The sequence below is a fragment of the Theropithecus gelada genome, chromosome 12 (genome assembly GCF_003255815.1).
Source record: "Theropithecus gelada isolate Dixy chromosome 12, Tgel_1.0, whole genome shotgun sequence".
NCBI lineage: Eukaryota > Metazoa > Chordata > Mammalia > Primates > Cercopithecidae > Theropithecus > Theropithecus gelada.
In genome coordinates, this window is record NC_037680.1 from 67,889,546 (window position 1) to 67,915,888 (window position 26,343).

General features: G+C 39.3%; 1 protein-coding gene across 6 annotated transcripts in view; it reads left to right on the forward strand.

Annotated features, from left to right (window-relative positions):
- MYO1B (myosin IB) overlaps positions 1 to 26,343 on the forward strand; it is a 181,158-nt gene that overhangs the window by 90,041 nt on the left and 64,774 nt on the right. For all 6 annotated transcript variants that reach the window (XM_025404093.1, XM_025404094.1, XM_025404095.1 and 3 more), the window contains exons 5-7: positions 7,646 to 7,750; positions 12,073 to 12,119; positions 15,990 to 16,053. In XM_025404093.1, the coding sequence (XP_025259878.1) occupies positions 7,646 to 7,750; positions 12,073 to 12,119; positions 15,990 to 16,053 (216 nt within the window). The remainder of the gene's footprint in view (positions 1 to 7,645; positions 7,751 to 12,072; positions 12,120 to 15,989; positions 16,054 to 26,343) is intronic.

Sequence of the window (26,343 nt, forward strand, 5' to 3'; positions counted from 1 at the left end):
CCCCTTCCATGTCACTAACCAGTTCTTTCAGGTGAAACAGTTTAATTCTTAGAAGCAGTACAGCTTTTTGTTTGTCTCCAGGTTGACCAATGAAAATGGTGGCAAGGCAAGTTAGAAACTCTGTTCCTTGCTGAAGGCATTTGTACTGATGCTGTATCTCATGCTCAACCCTCCCCCACGTCCTGTTTGACTCTATTTACAAGCACACATATTCACTTCATATTGCTTCATTTTTATTTTCACTTGGAAGAAGAAAAGAAAATATTCCTAAGCCTCTTTCATCCTTATATTCTTTAGCTTTTTAGTCAGCCTTCTTTGTGACTAACGATTTTTTTAGGATATTCTAATTGTATCAGTTCGTTCCTAAATGAGTCATCAGAAGTGGGTTGCGGTCATTGGTTTGATGGGTCTTGGCCAATTCTTCGTCTCCTCTGGAACATGTATTCTGAGAAGACAGCACATCCACTAATTAGCTATGTCAGTATGTGACATCCGCCTTCTCAGAGAGTTGTTAACACTACTACTTCCTCCTGGAGCCAGATTCCATCTCCTGGTGGGCTCATGTATCTTGCTTACTGAAAAACTGAGTGGAGGTTGCTAGTGCTGTTTCAGAGGATTGGCATCCATTTTTCTTAGGAAAAAAATAAACACTACCCTATTTCTCTGGTAGAACTCTAGTAGTAGAATGGAGTTCATTCTTCTTTTTTGTAATCGTCTCTTGATATTTTTCTGCTTGACAATTTGTCCTATTGGTTTCAGTGCCCAAATCACCACATGAAATCCTCTTCTCCTTGTCATCTTCCCTGGACTTAGTCCTTCTGGGGATCCCGTTGCCCTTTGTCATAAGCTGGAAAATGGACAGTGCTTCCCAGGGCTTGTCATCCTTTCCTCTGGTAGGGCCATTGTGTTTCCAGCACATAGAATTAGGTGCTGCTTCAGGGAGGAGGTTGGAGGAGGGTACAACAGAGACCCTAGAGCATTGCTTCCCAAATCTGCGGTGAAGCACCAGTTCCAAATCTCATGTTCATCGTTACTAGAAAAATGAAATAATAGACAAAATAGAGCATTTAAACCTTAATTTTTTCTTTTAGTTTCAACAGGCAAAACAACCAACTAAATTACTACAGAAACTTTTAAAAGCCTACTTGCATATGTAGATCAGTAATAGTCTGTGGATTGACCAACATTGAATCGTGCTGGTCCTTGGACCATACTTTGAGTAACACTGCCTAGAAGTCACTCAAAGCATTTGTGTTGTTTTTGAGCCTCTGTGCTTCTTGGACCCCGTGATGAACCCGTCTTGGGTGCTTCAGCTGTCTGTTATCACTAAGACGCCTGGTGCCAGGAGGTGGATACTGCTCCTGGCAGTGGTTCCTTTTGAATACCCACTTAGCTACATGCTTGGTAGCACCTAGCCCTTGAGTCCTTTTCACTTATAGAGCCCAACAGCTTCTTTACCTCTCAGTCCACTGTAGACATAACAGTGGTTTGCTGACTTACTCTATTTTCTTTCTTTTTTAAAGCAGTGATAAAAAAACTGCTTAATATTTTCTGATGGTTTTAATTGTCTTTAGTCTATCAATTGAGTAAAGCCAAGAATGTGTGTGTTTAAAGTCTCTGTTTTGTGGAGATTACTTACAGGAAAATAAAATGATAGAAGATAATATATAAATTTCAGTATACAGTTGTACAAGGAATTTGGAGTGGGGGTTTCATCTCAGTTTTGAGCAGAAGAGGGATGCCAGGCCATTTTGAAATGTCATATCATCTTATGCACTAAAATTGTTTTTGTGTACATGTGTTTATTGAAAATTTTGTTTTAGTAAATAAAGATGACAATTAACATTTATTGAAGGCCTGGAATGTGCTGTGTGCTTGAGATATAATATCTCCTTTCAATAAAAGTCTTTACTTAATAGTTTGTATAGAACCACCATGTAGTATTAGAGGGCTTATTTTATAAGAAGTAATTAACTTAACTGGGTCGTAAACCCTTCTTGGCAGATGATGATGTTATTGGTCTTAAACATTGGAGACACTCTTAAGCTGCAGAGTTATATAACGTGGCCACTTAGGGAGAGGCATGAACTCTTTTGAGTGCTTTGGGGTGCTATTTAATTCGTTACTGCTATGCTAAATAAAAAATTCATCAGACCTCATAAAAGTGCCCAAGTATTTTTAGGCGTTGAACTCACAGTTCACTCCCATGGATACAAATGGTTTGTGGAGAACCTTTCAAACACTGATGGGGGCAGGGAGGCAGAATATGAGGGAACTATCAAAACTACATTTTTCCAGGGACGTCAGAGTAAATCTCTGAGCCTGAGAAGATGATCCCAACATTAGGAAACATAATTATTTGGTTTCTAATTTTACAGTTACTTCAGTTTCTAGGAACTCTTCAGCCATCTGCTAGAAGAGTTATGAAGCCTGCCTTGCTCATTAAGACCTTTGGTTCTAAACCCCAAATGACCTTACATATCTGCAGTGGTTCTCCAACTAGACAGTGACAGAGATGCCACTGACTTACTGTAGCCTAAACATTGGTGAGCATTTCACAGTGTTGAAAATGCCCACATTGAAGCAGAATAGATACGTGACGTCAAGGCCAAAATGTAGTGAGCTTTTGTTTTGTTTCTCCCCTGTGTGAGAAAGACCCCTTTCTATCTGTGTGTTTTATATAAATTATCAGAGATTTTGTGGCCCTGTTTCAGAAGAGGATGACATACAGGCTTGTTTCAGTAAAAACATCACCAGTTGTGACTTCCCTTATAGCAAAGACTGCATCTCTCATTGCAGGGCCCATGCGTTTAGTACTCTGGAACAGTTCACTGCTGTTAGATCCATTTGGATGTGCAGGAGCTGGGTTATTTTGCAGCACAGCAGACTCCGGACTGCTAAAAGGTGGCTTCTCCAAGCTGCAGAGTGCTTGTTTTGTTGCACACAAACGTGGCCTCATTGATTTAGGCATTTACTCTTTAGCCCTAAACTCTGGTTTAGGGCTCCGAACCACCAGACCTACAAAAGCTCAATTCCTAGAAAAACTTTGGTGTCTTAACTAGAGGAATGGAGGGGTGAAGAAGTAGATAAATACATGTGTATGAATAAATGTATGGCCCTCTCTATATGCCATATGACCTGTAGATCAATATGCGACATATGTGATATTGCCTGTATCTATGAATTTATCCATAGAGACCTGTTACTCCTGGATGAATTTATTAGAAGCTCTGTGAAAAAAGTGCAGAATAAGCCTTGCCTGTTATCATGCCTTTTTTCCCCTGACACAGTGATTGAATCCATGTGGAGCCTGCTCCGTTAACATACATAGGTTTAGGTATCTTAGGCGTGAGATTCCCATCCTTTTATCATCATCACAATTGTCTTTCCTTGAATTCTTTTCCCTTTCTCATTCACCTTCCACTACTTCACAGTGCTTTTTTTCATTAAAAAGATTATTATGTATGAATGTATCTGATTCTATGTTATGTGATAATTACATGATAATACGTATTATTCACAGTACAGTGCAAGGTGTCAGAGAATACAGAATTCAATTAGTTATTCTTACCCTTACAGGACTTTAAAATCCTCACAGATTTAAACTGTCATCTATACTTCCTTTCCATTGTTTGTAGAAATTAATTCTGATCTAGATACTCTGATCCAGAAGTATTTTGTAACAGGCACTTTGTCCATTAGTGAGGAATATGTGTTAAACCCTAAATGTTCTGCCATTTTCTGGTGAGAAGAGATTTTGACCCCAAAGACTTCATATATTTTGTTAGTCCAGTCGTTGATGAATTTTAAGATTCAAGTTACATTCAAACATATATATATAAAATATATATATGTACATAAGTTTACATATGTAAAGTATCTATGAGTTAGAGAAAATGATGAACCAAGAATTGATTCTAAACAATACTGTTACATTTTGTCTATTTTAAATGACAATATTCTTATATTTAACAGTCAACATAATTCAAAAACCAGACTTTGAAATATGGTGGATGATACTCAATTTTTTATTCTTCTCAGAAATAGTTTTTCGTTATAGAGCTTATCATGTAAAGATTTGATTTGTGTAAGTATATAATATTTGAATACAGATTCAAATTCATTTGAACTTTAGCACCAAAGAGTCAAAAGGAAATGAAGTACAAAGTCTCATGAGATAACTGTTATTTCCGGTTTCCAGCGTGGTAAAATATTATGAAAACAGTTCCTTAAAGTATGTTGGACCTTGTAATTCATTCTTACTGGTTTATTAATTTCTCTAAAGTAGTGCCTGTGTAATGAACTACTTGAGTTAAAGGTCAAGTATTATGTCAGGAAAAAAAAATTATAAGAATTGTCTCTTTTAAATAGTGTGATTTTTCTGGAGAAAATACTGTTAATACCAGCTTCCAAAAATGACTTATTAAGATGAGCCCAGTCGTACAATTCCTGAAAATGGTTAAGAATCTGAAGATATTTTTAACAACTTGGAAATAAATTATTAAACAACTTGAACTTTATCCTCAAACTATATTTAAAAATTTTATTTGAATTGCTTAAATAGGTTTTAAAGTTCATAAAGTGATTCTTAATTTCAGTTTAAATTAATCTATCTTTATATGCCAGGCGATATTATGGGTTTATATATACTTTAACAGCCAAATGATGTAAGCCTGACCCAAATTCCAGGAGATCTGCTCCTGGTGCCATTTTCAAAGACATTTGACCCTGAGAGAACTTGATCCCATCTTGTTCTGGCCATTAAAAAGGTCTCTGAGAGGTCAAATCAATTCTAGTAGCCACCAAAAGATTCTCATTCTTGGTTGGCTGATCGCCACCCCCTACCCCACCACCACCACCCTGCTAAAGCAGTTGTCTTCTAAGTTCATCCTGGACCAGAACAGGTTTTCAGAGGACTCGTTGTAGCCATGAATGTGAATTTTGAGGTTTTGAGGTTTGGCCACAGTAAGGTCTATAATTACTAGAATAAACAAAAGAGCCTGACCTAAACTTTATATATTTTTTGTCAGTTTATCTAAAAGAAAACTTTTCATTTAAAATGTGTGATTGTGTATTTGTGTGTGTGCGCGTTAGTATGTTTGTATATTTGCCACTGTCTAAGGCAGTTACTTTGCTGATAAATGTTTTCAGTCTCCTGGTATTACAATGGATAGACAGGCCAGAAATTTATGTCAAGAAAGAAGCATATACATAATATATGTGAGAGTTCAGGTGGGGATGGGGAACAGAGAATGCAGCTGAGAAAGCAGAAAGATGAGAAAGCAGGCCTGGAGGGGATTGCTTCCAGGGCCAGACTGCAGAGTTGGATGCATGGGTGATTGAAGAGAGCTGCCCCAGGGCTGGAGACTAGATAGCAACGGATGTTAGGAATCTGCTAGGAGGACAGCCTCACCTGAATTGAAAGAGAGCCTAGAAAGTATCCTGAAGTGAGCAGAGAAGAGCTATACTTCGGACTGGAGGGTAGAGGGCAATGTGGCCCCCAGGAGTGAAATGAAATATGGTAGTATATAAAGTCTTTGTCTGTAAGTGATGGCTCAGGACAGCCTGAATGGTTTAATAGGATTATCTATGTATAATGCACCCACTTTTTTCTAGTTAAACCATGAGAATAATGGAAAATGTAGTTGAGGAACTTTAAGCGTTGGAAGTTGTGTTATGTGGACAGTGAGTGCCCTGTGAAAGAAGGGCACTGCAGAGATGGAAAGATGGTTGTTTCTCAGTTACAGTCTTTAAAGGGAGACAGCAGAAATCAACCACACGGATGACCAGATAACCTATTTGGATTCCTTTTCATTACCCAGGAAGCAAATTGGAGAGAGTTACCTCCAACCATTGAAGACGTACCTAATGTCCCACCATAGTTCTGTGCTCCATGAGATTGTTTCCTTCCCCCTTGAAAAACGGAAATGTATTTGCCAGTACTCCAGAAACAGACACCTTAGGACTTGAGAGCTTTATGTGACCTGCATAGATTCTTGGTCTTCAGTGGCTCCTATTGGTTGATGGTTTTAGGTTGCGCAAAAGCCCTAAGGAACACGTCGGGCAACGTGCTTAAAGTGGCGTTCCAGTTGTTCATGTATTATTTTCCCAATGGTGGGAGATGGGACCGGAATCCATCTGCAAGTCTCCTGTGAGACAGTTAAGATTGCCTCATTACACCTGTAGCCAACTTGGAGGAGGCTCACCTGCCCACTGACAGTGGCAGTAAAGCAAAGACTTGAGACAAAGCAGGATTTGGAGAGACTGGTTTCCTTACCTCAACTACCCAGACCAGGGAATATGTTTTCTTCTGCCAACATAAAATAGTCAAGCATTTTCTGGGTCCTGGTTATGGAACAACTAATTAGGACAGCCCTATGGAAAACAGATTCCATAGCAAATAAATTAGGGAAACAGAGCATTCTAGATCCTTTTTTAGAGTTCACCAGTGTACACGATCATATTAAAAGCTCTGAGAAGCCTTTTGATAAAGAAAGTGGTTTCACTGCATCTGACTCGCTGTGGCTCCACATCCACTGTGGACCTCATTTTCCTTAAATATCTATTAACATTCCTTAGAATTCAGTGTTAAAAGAATCAGAAGCTAGTAGGCAGATGCTGAGAGAGGGACACGGACTGGTAGGGAAAGGATAAAACCACCAAAGACATGATTTGTCCACCTCCCCAGTTTGAGCTAAAAAAATTTTAGGTGGTTTTATCCTTTGCCTCCTATGGCCTATTCTTTAGCAGCTTTTGTAATAGGGTTGCTAGTGAACCCTATTAAGACTACCATGCCTGTAAAAGGCTGTGTTTTTTTCTTATTAAATCCTTACATTGGCTGCTTAGTTTTTGAATTAAGTTGAAGAATTATGAATTTGGTCTAATTATGAGCAAACCAGTTTTTTGGTTTTTGGTGTTTTTTTTTTTTTTTTTGAGACAGAGTCTCTGTCACCAAGGCTGGAGTGCAGTGGCACGATCTCGGCTCACTGAAACCTCCGCCTCTCGGGTTCAAGCTCTCTTTCTGCCTCAGCCTCCCAAATAGCTGGGACTACAGGCGCGCACCACCATGCCCGGCTTATTTTTGTATTTTAGAAGAGATGGGGTTTTAACATATTGGTCAGACTGGTCTCAAACTCCTGACCTCATGATCCACCTGCCTCAGCCTCCCAAAGTTGCTGGGTTTACAGGTGGGAGCCACTGCACCTGGCCGAGCAAATGACTTGGAACATATGAATTGGAACATATCTTTGAAGAAGAGCAGTCTTCTAAACTTTAAAAATACGTTTGGTAAAGATACCCAGGTTACCAAGTTATTTTTGGCTTATCAGTATATAATATAGTAATTGCATATAAATGACTGCTTTAAGAAGATAATTCTGATATTTTGTTGGTCATGTTACTAAGCAGTTTTTTAACAGCCCAGTGATAAACTTTAAACACAGTGTTTATTATGTCTGAATTAATGACATGTCACTAAATAGAAAGCACAAATATTTAAAAGGTTTCCAAAACATTATTTACTTCTCTAGGAATAAAGACATTTGAAAATGCCATTATTGGGTCTTCTCCCCCACATTTCCTCCTCCCCAAAAAGATTTTTTAAATTTCTGTGTTATTGATTAATATGGCTTATTTTCATCCACAGAGGCCAGCAAGCTTGTCATGTCCTATGTGGCAGCTGTTTGTGGAAAAGGAGCAGAAGTTAATCAAGTTAAAGAACAGCTTTTACAGTCCAACCCTGTCCTGGAAGGTAGGATGTGTTATGTACATGCAGTCGGTGTGACTTGAACAGTAGATTCAGTTATACGGGTGCTTTGAGTACCTGGTCTGCTGGGAGGTGTTCTGGGAGGGAAGAGGAAGGAAGAAGAGATTCAGGCCAAGACCTGAGGAGCAAATAAGCCGTGTTCTAGAACCTCTTGGCCTAAGTGTTTAGCAGAATAGTTTACTAATGTAAAATGAGCTTCCTCACTTAACAATCACTTCCCCACTCAATTTTTATTTGAATTACTTAGATTTTGACTAAAAATAATCAACCAATTATTTGCATGTGATGGTGCAGTGCTCTTTTATTATTCAGGATAACACCTGTGGCTGATTGTTTTTGTTGTTAGAGAAATGAGGGCTCACCCAGAGAAACACTTAAGGACCCATTTTTTCCAGGGCCATAGAAAGTCTAAACCTGACTGGAGAGTGCACAAATTCTCTATTTAGTTCTCTGTCTTAGTCAGCTTGGGCTGCCATAACAAAGTGCACAGACGGGGTGGCTTAAACAACAGAAACTTATTTTCTCAAACCTCTAGAAGCTAGAAGTTCAAGATCAAGTTGCTGTCCAGGAAGGTTTTATTCTGAGGCCTCTTTTCTTGGCTTATATGTGGCTGCCATCTTGCTGTATGCTCACGTGACCTTTTCATTGTGCTTGAGTCGGGAGAGACGAGAGCAAGCTCTCTCGAATCTCTTCTCGTAAGACCACCAGTTCCATCCTGAGGGCCTCACCCGTCAGGACCACAGCTCACCTTGATTCCTTCCCACAAGCCCCCCGTCCCAGTGCTAGCTTTTTGAGGGTTAGGGCTTCAGCATATGAATTTTGCGGGGAGATAAGCATTCAGCCCATAACATCATCAGAAAACAAAACCAGAAACGAGTTTCCGTAATGCCAGGGAGAATGGCATACAACATCAGTGTGAACTACCTTGGCATTAGAAACAGTACATCAAAGTCTTTCCTATTGATGGCAAGCCATTAAACTTGCTTTATGGCTGGGCACAGTGGCTCGTACCTGTAATCCCAGCTCTTTGGGAGGCCAAGGTGGGTGGATCACTTGAGGCCAGGAGTTCGAGACTAGCCTTGCCAACATGATGAAACCCCTTCTCTACTAAAAATATAAAACTTAGCCGGGCGTGGTGGCACACGCCTGTAATCCCACCTCTTTGGGAGGTTGAAATGTGAGAATCGCTTGAGCCTGGGAGGCGGAGGTTGCAGTGAGCCGAGATCACGCCACTGCATTCCAGCCTGGGCAACAGAGGAAGACTGTGTCTCAAAGAAAGAAAGAAAAAAAACAAGCAAACTTGTTTTATATTGTAAGCGACAAAGGGAGACTGTCTCAAAAAAAAAAAATGCTGTATCTTGTAAGCATGTCTTTACTGTCACTTCACATATTTGTTGTGGTGGAGTAAGGTGTCTCAGCCTCAGCACTGTTGGACTGCTTACATGTTGCTGTGGGAGGATGTCCTGTGCATTGTAGGATGGCCTGTCCTGTGCACCTCTGACCTCTGTTAGCTGCCAGTTGCACCCCTGCCCCTAGTTGTTACAGTTGAAAGTATCTCCAGACATTGTCAGATGTCCCCTGGGGAGTCAGAACCACCCCGATTAGAATCTCTAGCCTAGATAAGTAGTTTGGTGGAATCTTTTGGTCCAAGTCATGGAAGGAAGAGATTCAACATGGATTAAAGCAGAACTGCTTTTTCCCAGTATGAAGGGTTAAAACCCTGCCCTGTTGTCGTTTGTACTCAGGCTCAGCCTCTCCTGCCCTTTCAGAGAGGCTCCCGAACAGTGAGTATTCACTGTGACCCCAAGACACACTTCCCATGCTTCAGTTTCACCATTACAAGGACACACCATGCATCTGTATCCCCAGTTAGTAGCATAAGAGAGAAATAAGGCAAATCATCTATTATGCTGTTTTTGATCTTTCCTCCATTTCAGTATCTTAATAACAAAGCTATTATGGAAAGCGGTATCTCTCAACTTTATTGTTCCAATATTTGGCTTTTTGTTTATTGCCTTTTGCTTTTAAGTTAGGGTGCTATACATTTGCTGTATTTCTGTATATGCTTATTTTAAGAATGCTGTGATGTAAAGGAGAAATGCTGAAGATTGCTGTAGCCTGCATCTGTGACCAGAATCTGGCTCTTTATTCAGTGGTATTTGGAACTAGGCTCCAGTGCAGGAAATGGAAGAAATGTCTACTGTGGGCATGCATTATCTTTTATGGGAATGCTTTACTTTTTAGCTGGAGCTGCTACTGTAAATGAACATTTAGAACAATGAACTTAAAAAAAGCCAATTGAGGAATGTGTCTCAAGTGTTCTATAATGGAACACTTGCTTTTTATTCTGTGGCTCACAACAAAAGACTTTAGTGTTTAGGGTTGTGTTTAGTAATGTGCAACTCAGATTTGTTTGATGAAAAGATGGTTTATGGCTTGCAAATAGCACCCTGAATAAAGTTTCTTTGAAGCAATTCCTTCACTTGCCCCTGACCTTCAAGCCACAATAAACTGTCCTTTATGCATCAACATCTCTAGTTGGACTTGGGGCTGTGCAAGTTAGCTAACTTGGCAGCCCTGCATGTTCACACCCACCACAAAAGACTAGCCTGTGAAAACACAAGAAATGTCATAGTCTTCATGATAACTAGGTCAATACACACCATTATCAAGGTTGCATTCATGAAAGCCTTTTAACTGGTGGTGGACATGGGATGAGCACGGGAACCTCTCCAGCAAGCATCCCTTTTTGAATATTTTTAGTGTGCAGATTTCTTCACTCTGTATAGCATCTCAGCTCATCTTCTGTTGAAGACAGAATTTGCTGCCGGGGACCTACCAAACCATACTCAGCCCAAGCAGCATCTCTAAGGCAAAGAACTTTGCCTGTGTTGACTTTGTAAATGTTGTCTTAACCGAGCTTGAGCAACTATTTTTTTAAGAATCAAAAACACAAAAAAGCCACCCCATATAAAATACAGTGCATCAGGTGTGGCTGCTAAATTACCAGAGTTAACATATGTAAACATACACCCTCTCTCCTTGATCAGGTGACTGCTTTCAAAAGTCAGTCCAGATTTTAGCCCACAGGTCTCATTTGAACACTCAGTAGTCTAATCTGCTCCCTGTTTAATTTGAAGAAGTTATGGAGACCTCCAGATATTTGATGCGTAGCCTCTGACCCCAAAAGTTTATTTCTGTTCACCACATTATCATGCTAGCTGCCGTGTGGGCCCTGGATCCCAGTAATAGACCGGGCAGGTGGGAGACTTGGTAGAAATGGAGGATCTCATGCCCCTTCCCAGACCCATTGAACCTGAGTCTGCACTTTAGCCTCATGTCATTAGTTTGCACATTAAAGTTTGAAATGGTAAAGATGGGCAGGGCGGGGCTTCCAGAGCATCAAACAGGGATCTCCTCTACTTATACGACTTACGTTTAGGCTGCTTAATCTTCTACTACCATGGCCCAGGTTAATTTGCTCCTATCTTGTGCACAGGCTTGGTGAAACAATCCTTTTACTCTATGACTCCGTGCTGTTCCCTGTGTTAAACAGGAGCACTGTGCCTGGGGCAGCGTCAGCTTGGGGTTCTTAAATGCCCTCATTTAAAAGGGAGTCTTGTGAGGGATTTGTCTCCAGGAAACAGCTAAGATTGGAACATTTGTTATTTTGCATTATGGGCCAAATTGTTTCTCTTCGTTGTTTGGAAAGTTTCACCTAGGTCTGATATACATAAACTGATGAAAGCACTTTTAGCCTATTAGAAATGACTTGTTTCCAAATATCTTACTCTTCCTATATTCCAGAGCTATATAATTAATAATATTTAAATAGCTTTATTTTAAAATTAATTAAACAATTTAAAGGTTCACATGCCTTTCCCCATGATCTGGAAACTTCAAGTTCCATAAAGCCTTTGATAATGATAAGTAATCTCTGAAATAACCTTATTCAGTGATGATAATCCTAGAAGAGCATGAAGCCTTGCTTCCTGGTCACTCAATTGACTACTCTGTAAAAGTGTTAAAAGGTGTTGAATTAGATAAGGTTAAGTTTACAGTAATACTTGAATTCCATGAATCATAGGAATGATTTTTTTTTTTCTATGAACTTGTAAGACATGGAAGCTTTAGCAACTTACTAAGACTTCTGTTAAGTATATTTCTGTGGAAGTTTTGGACAGAAATATCATTGCCACAAGTTGTATTTTCCAGAAATCATAGATTTCAAATGCTGTATTTGCTTTATCTTTCTGCTTGAGATTATTATTATTTTTTTAACCATACGTCTGTTTCTTTCCTACTAGCTTTTGGAAATGCCAAAACTGTAAGGAATGACAACTCCTCTAGATTTGTAAGTATTTGTATAAGCATAAGTGTTAACACTAATATTTAGCTCATGTATGTTTAAACAACCAGTAGATGTTTAATATTTCTTAATACACACATTTTTAAAATAAGAGGAACATCATCTCTATTAAGACTCAAAGTTCTATAAGGACTCTTGGTTTCTGGAATTTTCCTTTTGAATTCTTTTTGGAGTAACAAGCTATTTTTATCATGTTTTCTTGACGTCTTCTATCATAAAATCCCATAAGCAATTTAAATGAGGCTATTTAGAGTAACACTTTACTTATCTGAGTTTGGTATTTAGAAATCAAGAATCAGAAATTAAGAGAAAGGTAAACTGGGTCTCAAGTTTAGGGTTAGGGTGCACCGTAGCCCTTGTCCCTTATTTAGTGGGTCCAGAAAGGATGGGATGTATTTTAAAATTAAATAGAGGTGAAGTCTATAGGCTTGGCAACAAATGCAAGCGTGTGGGGTGAGTGTGGGGCTGTAGAGTAGAACTGAATAATAAAAACCAAATCTGTTTGGTGTTTTGAGCTTGATTGAGTTGGAAAATGCTAGACAGGGTCCATCTTCCCAGCTTTATCCCCCACTACTCCCTGGCCTGTGCCTTGCATGTTGACACAGTGGGCTCCTCCAGCCGGGCCATGCTCTTTGGTGCCTCTGCCCTTTACAGAGACACAGCTGCCTGAATGCAGCTGCAGGAAATGTTGAGTCTGATGGTGGTGTTTTGAAATTGATGTATACATTTTTATAATAAAAGATCGTTTGTTTTATGAACCGTCTTCTCACATACATTACTGATTGCCATCAGGGACAATTTTGATGATCTTTTATGCCTTCTTACTTGAGACCCTTCCTGACCTTTCTCCACCTTCTTCTTTTAGATCCCATTTAGCTCTTTCCTCCTTAAGGTTATTTTGTGCTTAAGGCAGGACAGTGACCTCAGGTGGAGATAGTTTTGATGGTTTAGAAAACGGCAGGCTAAATAAGGTTCCTAATTCCAAGGCTGTGATTTTTTTCCGTCAGATTAGCCCCTTAAGTTGTTATAACTGATTTGATCCATGCCTTTTCCTGTTGTGGTAACATGGTAATCTCATTACATAAATAGAATTAGAAGTGAAGTGTGGGCGATAGAAGTAATTCTAATGATCACGCTCCTTTATGCGATACAGATTTTATTTTTGCTGTTTGCAAATTATATGCACACACAGTATTTAATGTTTGCAAATATATTTAGTCTATAGACCATAAAAATGTAGAAACCCATATTACTTAAAAGGCTGTTACTTCTTAGTGATATTTGAAATCTAGTGAAAGGCTTGGCAGGTGATTTGGTTTATTAAGTAACTTCAGAGAAATCCTATTATAACATGGGTATTAGGATATGAGATTAATACCTGATTATAGGCTAAATCATTTCATGCCCAGTTTTTAGCAGTTTCTTTGCTTTGTGGTCTGTGACTTGACTAGTAATATACCTATGTTTTAATTTTATAGCAGGACTCTGCTGTATTTAAAGTTACTACTGTACATAACAGTGGTTTATGTACTTGTGCTCCGGGGAAATTGCAATTTCTTTGACTTGCAAACCAGTCTTTGTTGGTCTAGTTAACCTGGAATGAAATCCTTGACCTCTTCACAGAGTAGTCTGATAGACCCTGCCGTGTTCTAGTTAATGCTTGCTCATCATAGCTCACATTTTGAACCAGTGTTCCCATGGAGATGCCTCATAGGGTCCCCTCCCCACCACAGCAGCTGTAGTTTGACAAATTGAGCTATGAGTTATTTCTGAGTGGACTAGTAACATGATCAGAACCCAGCTTTTGGCGAGTAATCAGGAAGTGGCTTAGTGGGAAGAATGTCATTCCACTATCAACCGAATTCTCAGGGCTGGCCACTAGTTGGTTTATCCCTGGTTGGCATCCTTTTCCATTCTCTCCAGTGTTTATTCTACTCTCCTCAAACCTCCTATTTTTTTACTCTCAGCTCTTGATGTTACGCCTACTTCACAGAAATCACCATCGTCATCATACAGGTCTTCAAACTGAGTTAATCCTGCTTCCTGGTGCCTGGCCTATACGTATGTCTATGTACGCTCCTTTTACCTAGGCTCTAGATTCTGTCGCCTCATGTGGCCAGGGACCACCTTCTATCAAAAGGATCCCTTCTTACGTGGTCAACCTCTGACTCCTTTGACAGAGTAACCATTCTTCCCCTCCTTTGTAGCTGCTTTGCCTCCTTGGTCTCCCACCTTCTTGGAGGTCCTCCCTGTCCACTCAGTGGCCTGGGCCACAGGACTGAATTTTTTTTGTTATCCTCTCTCATCTCCTGCATCCAACCTGGGCCTGTTACTGTGACTCTCCGGGTAGCTCTCAATTCTGTTTACTTTTTCTCTTTGACTTCTTCTACTTAAAGCCACCAACATTTCTCCACTAATCACTGTAGCCACCTCCTGTCAGCTACATGTACTCTTGCTTCTTTCCTGTTCATTCCATACTAGCCAGGGAAATCTTGTAAATAGGCAGGTTTGATCATGACATCCTTGTTTAGGAGCCTTTAAGGACAGGGCTTTTTTGTGATGAGAATATCTCAAAGTAATCATGTGCTCCAACTTCCCTCTCCAGCCTTGTTTCCCACTCATCCTCATGGTTGCCAATTCTTAATGCCTACTCCTTCCTGGTCTCCCACCTCCTTGCCCACCTCACTTCTGCTGATACTTTGCAGTTAAGGTGGGGCAGATTTCCTACTCTCCCTTTGTTCCTGCTTCTTTGGCATAGCACCAGGACCCACTGTAGGACATATCCTCCTAGACTGGAGTGTGCGGTTGACCTGTCTCAATTCCCCCACTAGACAGTAAGCTCCTTGAAGGCAGGAGCCATGCCATGCTTTCGCTTGTGCCTACTTCAGCTTTAAAGAAGTGGTTGACAGACATATCCTTATGAATAAGTGCAGACCTAAAAGGGTAGATGACCCATGATGATGAAAAAAGAGAAAGTGCAGGAGCATGCGTAAGCTGATACAAAGGCACAAATTGCATTGTTGACTGAGTTCCATGTGATTGTATTTCTTCTCCCTTACCCTCATTTGAAAATTAATGAGTTAAAGTAATTCTTAGGATATGAAACAAAACTAAAGACTTTACTTATTAGAACCACACACACTTTTCCAAACAAGAAACATCTGTCACAGTTACTCTGTTATACTTGTTACTCTTTAGGCAATTATAGACCAGTTCTTTAACAATCAGAATATTAAACTCCGTGTGTGTGTCTGTGTGTTTAAGATACTGTCTATAAAGTGTAAAATGAACCCTGTGTTATATATTGCTATTATAATCTGGGTGAAAAGCCAAAAAAAGGAATAATGATCAGTGTGCTTCTGACCTGTTCATAACACATAATCTTGTATTTGATTTGAGTCGTTATAAAAACAGATCTCTGAACGTTTCATTTACTGATATGTTTCAAGTTCCTAGCAATGGCTTAAAACATATTCTGCAAATAAAAAAAGACTATCTTCCCAACCAGTCTATATACACAGACGACTTCTTTTTCTTCTGTTTTTATTTTTGAATTGAGTACATATCCTCCAGTAGTTTGAAAGATAATCTGAAATGGAAAAGTCACATGGTGGCTGAGAAGATTTGTTCCTAAATTAGCAGTGGGTTATATTAGCTTTTTTACTAACGGGGTATTTAGTATGAATTATTTATGGAGGCATGTTGTTTTGCATCTTGGTTATATAAACTGTGTCTTTCTTAGTTACATTTAAACAAATGTAGAAAAATAAAGGCTTAGTCTGCTATTCTCTAAGAAGTACACTGAGTGAGTATTTTGAGATGAACTAGAAAATTCACAAAATCTTTCTTTGGCAGGGCAAATATATGGATATTGAATTTGACTTTAAAGGCGATCCGCTAGGAGGAGTAATAAGTAACTGTGAGTATTTTTCTTGAGTCCTTGTAAAGAAGTTCAGAATACTAAAACATGTATTTATAGTAGAATAGTTTAGATACTTGTGTCTTTGAGGCATAAGAATATGTTTCCTTGCTTTATTTTTAAACTTTAAGCTTTGCATTTCAGATTGTTCTATAATATAATGTAATTTATAAATATTTTTAAAGATCACTTAACATCTTTACCTTGGAAAAACTTTTTAGGAGTTTGCTAAATAAATATTTGCCTTACTATAATCTATAGGTCTTTTTAAAATCCTGTAGGTCTTTAAGGGAATCCTGTATGAAAAAAGATCCTCTAAGGGTTATTTTCTTTAACAAAATGTTTATGATAAAAAAGCAAAATATAAATAATTGGTTTTAAATTAATAACTTTTGGAGTAATATTTATTCAATAAAAGGAGTAGACCTGTACTTCAGTCTTACTTTGAGAAATGTTGCTTCTCTTCCAGTGTATTTAAGTGATTGGAATGTGATACACTTGTTAGGTAAAACAGGTTTTTTTTAACTTTCTTTAGACATGATTTTTGACTGTGGAAGTGAAATATTCTATGTGAAAGGTAAAAGAAACAAAACAACAACAACAAGAAAAACAGTCAGATGAGGTCTGCTCATACTAGCCTAGGTGCAGAGTTTTCTAAAGTGGGTATATGAGCGCCACACGGGGTTTTCAGTGTCTCTTATAAAAATGACAGTGCTGTCAGTGCTTGGGAGCTGTGGCGCCCACGGCACAACCCTGATGTCCCTGCTCCTCTTGACTCATGGTTGATTAGTTTGGAAAATGTAAGATGATAACTCAGGGCTTTGTGCACCCCAGCCACAGTCTGGTTATCCTCTTGAGTCCTCTAGGTTTTTTGAGGACCATAGATCTGAACCTCTTCCTACCCCTGCCTGCCTCACCATCCCATGGTGCTATTGGGATTGTTAGAATGAAAAAAATTATGTTTAGACCTAAAAAAAGAAAGAAAAAAAAAGAGTTGACTGAAGTATCCAAAGTGTGCACATTTATTTTTCTTATAACAGTGGCATTTCGTCTTCAAAGGAAATGTTATGCTGAACCCCAAAGATGGTACCGGTGAAATGAGACCTGATCTGGTTGAAGAGGAGATGGGTAGCCCAGAATCCTGGCACTCTCCGATGCCACTGAGATCTTCCTGACTAGCCCTAGCAGAAGAATGCCCTTTGAAAATTATTATTTAGTTAATTTGGTCAAACTATGCAGCTGATGTAAAAAAAAAAAATTAAAATCATGATTCAGAGAGTAACCATCTAGGGCTCGAGGTTTCTCACCTTTAAAATGATAGGATTGAATTGGATGAATTCCATGGTTCTTCCCATTTCCAGCATTCTGTAGTTCTTAAATAATTTAATTTCTGGCTGGGCGCAGTGGCTCACGCCTGTAATCCCAGCACTTTGGGAGGCTGAGGCGGGGGGGATCACCTGAGCTCATCAGTTTGAGACCAGCCTGGTCAACATGTGAAACCCCGTCTCTACCAAAAATACGAAAAATTAGCCAGATGTGATGGCGCATGCCTGTGGTCCCAGCACAGGAGGTTGAGGTAGGAAAATCACTTGAGCCTGGGAGCCGGAGGTTACGGTGAGCCGAGGTTGAGCCACTGTGCTCCAGCCTCAGGTGACAGAGTGAGATCCCATCTGAAAAATAAATAAATAAAGTTTCCATTTTAGTTTGCCCAACTACACACTTTTGTATGCCATGTGTTGGGATTGTCCGTTTTTATAAGAATGTTTAATTATTAGAGAAATGCCTTGAAGAGAAAGTTTAATGGAATTGAAGTTGAATGGGATAGTGCTACTTAAGTTAAATGATTTCATACACAAAATATGGGAATAAAAGTACTCATGCAAACTATGTATGATATAACCAAAGGTAAATGATTATAACCCCTGCCAAAGTTGTTAGGAAAACTCCTTTTACAGTATATGGCAGCTGATCAGAGCTATCCAGCTAGTGGTGTGCCTCAGTTTTAAGATCACCATTTTAAGGAATGATTAGTATTTAGTCTGAATGATAACTCATGAGTCTTTAGTGCTTTCTTTTTACAAGACAAATTAACTCTAGCTATAAAATTAATAAAACACTTTTTAAAAATGAGAGTAGGTTTAATATTGTTTTCATTACAGAACTTACAGCTGAACATTTTGGAATGATTTAATCAATATTACTCTTGAGGATTTTAGGAAAATAATTCAGGATAACTTTATTATAAGGATAAGAAAACAACTTTGGTTTTAAATTTTGAAGTTTAAGTTCTAAGCACAAATGTCTTGTCCCCTGATTCTTGCAGTATCCGTGGAGAATAAATATTAAACACTCAGTTCTTTTCCAATTAAGATTAATATATCTTCATGAATGGATTTCATATGGTGTTTGTTACCATTTTTTCCCACAGTGAAATTATATTGGAATTTGTGGTAGTGGGAACACCCTGGTATTTAAGAGTATCCTTTGCTTTGGAGAGAAAAGGAATACATTAGTGGTAAGAGCAGGAAATTTCATCTTGTGTAGAGAACTGACTCATAGGTGGTCATTGGGAGCTGCTGCCTTCTGGCAGAAGGGAGTTTAAAGCAATGGATATACCATCTTGTGTTCTCTCCAAACTAAAGAAGCTAAAAGGTGGCTTCTTGTAGCGTAGAAAAGAAGACAAAATTTGCCATTTTGTAGGAAGTATATTTTGCCTCCTTTTCTAGCAGCTGCCTAGTGAAAGCATAGATTGTCATTGGCAAAAACTCTTACCTTGAAAAAGGCACAGTATCCCTTGAGCCAATTGTGTACCCAGGAAGTGGAAAGGAAAAGAAAGCCCAGTAACTTCTCTCTCTTTTTGTAAAAGAGACAAATTAAGTCTGGAACTCACTTGAAAACTACGTATCCCTAAGGTTAGTGTCTTTAAGAGAGGTATTAAAACAGAAGATGGTAAAACATTTGCTTCAATAGAGAAGATAAAATATAGAAACACATACAAATGTTTAGGTAATGTAAAATGGTACTTCTCCTACTTTGTTAAGGTTTGTTGGTCTGATAATATTTATGTTTTTGTATTTGGGGATTTTACATCTGGTGTTGTGAACTGGAAGCTTTTGGAAACCAATTTTTAAAATTAATATCACGGGCATTTGGTGGCAGTTTAGACAGTGGAGAACATATGGTACAAGTTGCAGGGATTCTATCTTCTAAAAGAAGAATAGCACAGAGAAATATACGCTATGAAGAAACTGTTATTTCAGATGTGCATATACCTGAGCAAACTATGGACGAGAGAGGTTGTCTTGTTCACATTACCATGTCAAGAGCCTAGTGTAATACCTGACACAGTAGGTGTGTAAGTGCATATAAAGGCAGGCTCTTTTTTCCTTGTCCATTATTTGGGGCATGCCCATGAGCCTACTTTTGCAACTCTTGTTGGTTTATCATGTGGTTTCCAGTGTCTAAACAAAAGACAGCAAATTACTTCATTCTCTGTGCCTCCATTTCTTCATTTTGAAATGAGAATAACTATAGGACCAATTGCATAGGTTGTCTTGAGGTGTAGCTTATGTATTAGTATCTAAAGCACTTGTAGTAGTGCCTGGTACATAGTGAACACTCAATAAATATTTGCTTTTTTCAGTATAGTTATTTGTTTGTTGTCTCTAGCCTTTCATCAAATACATGCTGTGTAAGGACAGAGCCTTAGCCTGGTTCATTACTAAATGACCAGCAACTAAAATAGCGTCGAACATAGGCTGGGTACCATGGCTCAACGCCTGTAATCCCAGCACTTTGGGAGGCCAAGGCGGGCAGATCACGAGGTCAGGAGTTCGAGACCAGCCTGACCAACATGGTGAAACCCGACTCTACTAAAAATACAAAAATTAGCTGTACATGGCGGCACGTGCCTGTAATTCCAGCCACTCAAGAGGCTGAGGCAGGAGAATCACTTGAACTTGGGAGGTGGAGGTTGCAGTGAGCCGAAATTGCACCACTGCACTCCAGCCTGGGTGACAGAGCAAGACTCCGTCTCAAAAAAAAAAAAAACAGTGTTGAACACCTGATATATATATTTGTTGGATGAATTAATGATCACAGAAGTAATTATGTACAGTTGAGAGTTTTTTTTGAGAAATAAAGCTTCTGCTTTATTAGAAAATTTTGTCTGAGCTGGGCGCGGTGGCTCAAGCCTGTAATCCCAGCACTTTGGGAGGCCGAGACGGGCGGATCACGAGGTCAGGAGATCGAGACCATCCTGGCTAACACTGTGAAAACCCCATCTCTACTAAAAAATACAAAAAAAAAAAAAAAACCTAGCCGGGCGAGGTGGCGGGCGCCTGTAGTCTCAGCTACTTGGGAGGCTGAGTCAGGAGAATGGCATAAACCCGGGAGGCGGAGCTTGCAGTGAGCTGAGATCCGGCCACTGCACTTCAGCCCAGGCGACAGAGCCAGACTCCGTCTCAAAAAAAAAAAAAGAAAATTTTGTCTGAATATTCTGTGCTAATCATTTAAAAATACTTCTAAATAAATACTTTTCCTAAATCCCAGAAAGGCAAACAAAATTATTGGTAGTCAGACTTCTCCTGGTACTGACTTTGTTCAGCTTGACAAAAAAAAAATTCCGCTAATTATGAAGGGAGGCAAACGCTGTGATTGGTCTATGTTCCGGTTATTCTTGCTGTACTGCCTGACAACCCCTCCCCCCTACAACCTCAAACTTAAGAGTACAACAAGTTTGGGTGTTTCACAGTATTATAACTAGGTTTGGAGAGGAAAGTAACATCCTGGCAACCCATGTTCTGAGAGGGTGAGGAGGAAGCCTGAAGTAGTCTGGGAAAGCATATGGCATGCCACTTCTGCTGTACTCTGTGTAGTCACAGTGGGCACTAGCTTGCACAGTTTCAGGGGCAGAGACACAGATCATACCTCTCAACAGAAAGAGTGTCAAACAATTTGTAATCATTTTATTTTAGACAGCCACTGTCTGATAGATCGTTTTCAGAAATAGCACAGTAATTTCTCACCCTGTGTCCACATCCTTGATGAGTCCCCTCTCTCATTTACTCAAGGCTTGGCTGGGAGATGTATTTTGATCAATGGAACAGTTAGCAAATACAGCACAACCAGATACTTGAGGATTGTTGATGTATTGGAGTTTGTCCTCTCTTGCTGATCTTGGGAATTTACTATCACCATCATGCAAATGAGCCTGGGTTAGTCTGCTGGACGAGGAGAGACACATGGAATGAACTGCTAGACATAGGAGTGAGGACGTCTTAGCCCAGATGGCTGCCAGCCAGTCTGCCAGCAGACAACCAACCCGTGAGCAAGCCCAGCAGAGATGAGCCAAGTTGGCTCAGGCCGGAAATATCCAGCTGACACTCATGATCATGAGCTAATAAATGGTATTGTTTTAAGCTGCTGAGTTTTGGGTGATTTGTTATGCAGCAAAAACTAATCAATACAGGGGTGTGATTGATAATATGTCCTTTCCCTCACCCAGTTTGGAAGCACTTGTCAAATAGGCACAAGAATCAAGCTGGAGAAGAAGTGGCTTTATTACTGTTAAAGGCAAGGTTGAGGAAAGTGTCTTTTGGTTTATCACCCAAGTAGGTGTGTTAGTAGTCCTTTGGCACTTTGGTAGTGAGGCAGTGATTGACAATATTAAGCAACTGCTGGCCTCTCCTTGTGTGCATTGCCCCATCTGTCTTTTAGCACTGAGGAGTAGAGCCAGATGTGTGCACAGTGTAGGGAACCCAGAGAGCTAAGCCCTCTGTGCATGGCCCTTTCTTCTGCAAACCTCACTGCTCAGCAAAGTCTTTTTTCTTGTCCTGAGGAGGAGTGAGTAAGGGGCCAGCAGGCTGCGGGAGTTACTCTAAGGAGATCCTTCCACATGGAAACATAAAGCAAAAGGAAACGGCCACCCTCCTCACAATGGAGATGGAGGATGGAACAGATTACTCTGGATTGCTTTGTTTTTTCACATTTCTTTTGAATTTATGACACAATTGGCTTATACCTTTATGTCCGTCTATCTCGTGGCACATTGTTTAATCTGTGTGTGTGCTGCATTCATGCCGTTTTGTATGGAACGTGGTTTTACTCTTTTAAATTGTTTGAGATTTACAGCTTTGTTCTTCCTTTTATATCATATATTTGATTTTATTGATGGAAAGTCATCAATAAAAGGCATGAAACTGCCTGTTAGAATGCTTCCTAAAGGAAACTCTGATCAGTTTTCTGGGAATATATGTACTGAGGTGAAACAGAAGACTCCCTGTCTATGGGTCAGTTCTCAGTAGTGAGTGGATATTCCTTAATAAAGTGTCTGTTTTTAATCTGCCTTTTTAAGGTCACAAATCAAAAACTAAGTCAATACATTGCCTGATTTCTAATACATACAAGGCTGAGCCTTTTTTTTTTTTTTTTTTTTTTTTAGTTTTGAGTTTTAAAGCTCCTGAAGAAGACAGAAATAGTCAATCATTGTTTGTGAAGTATCTGTAGCAATACAACTGAAATACTAAAATTTCAAAAGAGCAGTGCTGTGACTTCGTAATGGGTTCCTTTATATGAAAGTAGATGCTTTCCCTTTATCTCAGTTTTACTTTGTTGTTCTTTTTACAAAATACGTTTGTCATGAAGAAAGACTATTTATCATGAAATGAGACTATATACAAATATTGAAGAAGCCAGATGTTGAAATATATCTAAATTAACCTCAGATTAATTAATTAATTCATTAATCTGTGTTTATTAGGGTAGTAAATCAAGATAGTAAGGACCAGATATTTCATTACTTTTATTTCAGGATTGGGTCTAGAATTTTAGATTCAGATACATTCATGAACAAATTTTCAATTATTAGATGAACATTAAATTCGCATCAGAAAACAATCTGTTGTCAAAATACATATATTCTATATGTATATAACAAAATCCTAATAAAAAACAGTAATTAGGTATATAATAAGCTATGTTTTTCTTAGTGCTTTAGAGCCCAAGTCAATTTTTCCTGTACAAACACTGGAAACCCTTTCAGAACTTTAATGCAATATGTCTAGCTATCTTTAATGCTGATTTTATAACTTCAGGATACTGACTTTTGAGTGAAAACTTTGAAGTTGATTTCTTAAAATGCTGCAAAGTGCGGTGGAAGTGGGGGAAGAATTGTAATGTCATGGCATGCTAGATGCTTTAGATCCCTCAAAGCAAACCTGCAAATAGATAGAGAATCATGTGAGACCACGGCTGTCGGAGCCCTGAGGTCGATGTTCATATCTTTTTTCATTTACTATAGTATACATACAAAGTGAATGAATGATTTGGAAGAAGACATTTGCCCCATTTTTTTAATCTTTAAGATTTGTCGTGAGTGAACCTTCCTAGTTGTCAATCTTGAGGGTTATGTTGTCTGTTTTCAGAAAAAGTATAGAATAGATTTTAGAATATATATCCCAATAAGTAAGTAAACATAAGTTCATAATCAGAATTTTCCGCTGAAACTACCATCCGTTATGCCCATTCCTTCACTGGTTGTTTGGTACTTTTTCTTCGGGAGTGATTAAGACAAGAGGAAAAAGGTAGATAAATTATAGTTGCTTAGATCACGGGCACATGCTTGTTGTTTAATGTATCCTTTTGCTTTACTGAGGAGGCATAAATTCACTGAAAGAACCTAAATGCCGCTGAGATGCTTTTTTCATAATATTCGTCTTGGAGCAACTGGAGAGGAGGCACAGGGTCTCTGTAGTCATCAGTTTGAGTGATAGTCTTTCAATCAGGCTTTCATTCTCTTTCTCACTTCACAAGACAAAGCTGATTTTTTTCATAATTAGCCTTAATCAAGAATTTGGACCACTTCTTTTTCCAGGAGAGGACAGTATACATAAAATAATGAAGCTTTTATCATACTATCTAACCCTTTCTCTGTTACATCCCAAAGTATGTGATGTGATTTTTTTTTCTTCTCAACCAATACATGTCTTTTTATTTATTTGTCTGTTAAAAAAAACTTCATCCTCCAGCAGGTACAGTCTTAGACTATTTCTTTTACACCTTGTGCCTTGGGGAGGCTGTCTCTGACACGCACAGGCACTATACGTGTTGTGGACCAGCTGGTAATGAGTCGAACTAGGAAAGCCCCTACATGACGGCCAGGCTCCGTGTTGATAGGCAGCGGCAGTGCAGTAGGGCAGGGGGGCAGGTTCTGATTTGTTATTTCTTTGTCCCTGCCCCCTTAAGTTCCCCATTAGAGTGGCTTAATATGTTTATCTCTTTCCTTAAAATGGAAATTTATGCTAAATTTAATATAAACTTAAACGCGTATCTTGTGAGGAGGATGTAGCTGCATTAGAATATGTAGAATATCTCTTCTGTACTGAATATCCAGTGTCTAATAATAACTCTTCTTTACTAAATCTTGCTAGCAGAGGCTCAACTGGTGGTGGTAGAAGTACACCTAAGGCAGAAGAGAAGGCTGTGCAAAAGTTCTGCTTTGACTTGATTCAGGGGCACATTTAAGTAAATTAAAATAGTCAGGTGGTGAATCCCTATAGTGAATTTATGTTCTCTACTTTGAGTAATTATTTGGTATGGCTTCAAGCTGTTAGATTATGTTGGTGCATGCACATTTAGGGGAAGAAAACCAATAAGGAATGGTCTTAAGCACGAGTAAATTATTCGGGGGCAAACATTTTCCCTGATTACTTTTCTACCTGGAAGCTTGTGACTTACGAGAAAAGTCATAAAGAAACTGAAATTGGAGGCTCTAGGGTAATAGCGTAAGCATTTTAAGTGGTAAAACCTTCAGCTGCTTTGTAATAAAAGATTCCTCATCTTGTGATTGAGTTGCTTAGGTGAATTCATGTATTTATACAAAGTACAGCATTTCCAAGTGTTTAAGGGCATAGCTTTTTCTTTTTTGGCTGGAAAATTGTAAAGACTGTAAGCATGATCCCTAGTCACCCAGAGCTTTGAATTCTGTCTCTATTGCTTTTACCAAGAGTGGGATGCGAGCCTCATTTTCTTATCTGTAAAATAGGGGTTATAAAAACCAACCTCAGGGAAGGTGTTCAGGGTTGAATATGATAGTATCATGTTTCACATTTGAATATGAGAGTAATCACTGATGATTTCAGTGTGCGCAGTTCACAAAGTACATTTGGCCAGCATTCCTTTTCACATCGCACACAAGTGAATATTATTCTTTAACTTGGTAGTTGTTATCTGCTGAATCTTATAGCCATTGCCATTTCTGCACTCTGCAATGTCTATGAGCATTTATTCAAAAGGTGTCAAACACGAGACTGCACAGTGTAGTGTTATCATGGGCTTTTTGAAGGTGTTATTTCATGTCTTGACCTACTACAGTTTGCTTTTGTAATGTGATTGTGTTTTTTTGTTTGTTTGTTCGTTTATTTGTTTGTTTGAGACAGAGTCTCGCTGTGTCGCCCAGGCTGGAGTGCAGTGGGGCAATCTCGGCTCACTGAAAGCTCTGCCTTCTGAGTTCACGCCATTCTCCTGCCTCAGCCTCCCAAGTAGCTGGGACTACAGGCGCCTGCCACTGCACCTGGCTAATTTTTTGTATTTTTAGTAGAGACGGGGTATCACTGTGTTAGCCAGGATGGTCTCGATCTCCTAACCTTGTGATCCGCCTACCTCGGCCTCCCAAAGTGCTGGGATTACAGGCGTGAGGCACCGCGCCCAGCCCCCCTGTAATGTGATTGTGGAAGTGCTGCTAAACAATAGCTTGTCATCATTACAAGGTGCCACTGTAAGGTGAGAGACAGCAGCTCACCTTGTCCTCACTCACAAAGGCCTTGGCATCTCACTGTGAAGAGAGCTGCTGCTGTTGGTTTGGGTGGCAAGAGCAGCCAGGAACACGTGTGACTTTTGTAGGCCAAGTGGAAGGTCAGCATGTGTCCAGCTGGTGCCAGGCTTCTTCCCAAATCGCTGGCACGTGGTGCGTTAGCAGTAGATGACCTGTTTGAAGGAATTTGTGCATGAATGGATGAAGTCAAATGTAGCGTTTATATTTTTTATGTAATCAAGCCACTTTCTTCTAAACTGGAGGAATTTCCTATAAAAATTAGCTTTTCAATGAAGAATGTGCCCATGCCCTGTGGGTTTTTTCTTCTGAAACTGTTACAGGATCCCACAGAAGCTCAGTCACACGATAAGTAAAATCGTACTATATCTTTAACATTGTGTATTTAGTCTATCTTCTGCTTTGCACGTCAGTTTTTACGTATTAATTGAAACATTCCATTTTCTAGAGATGGTAATTAT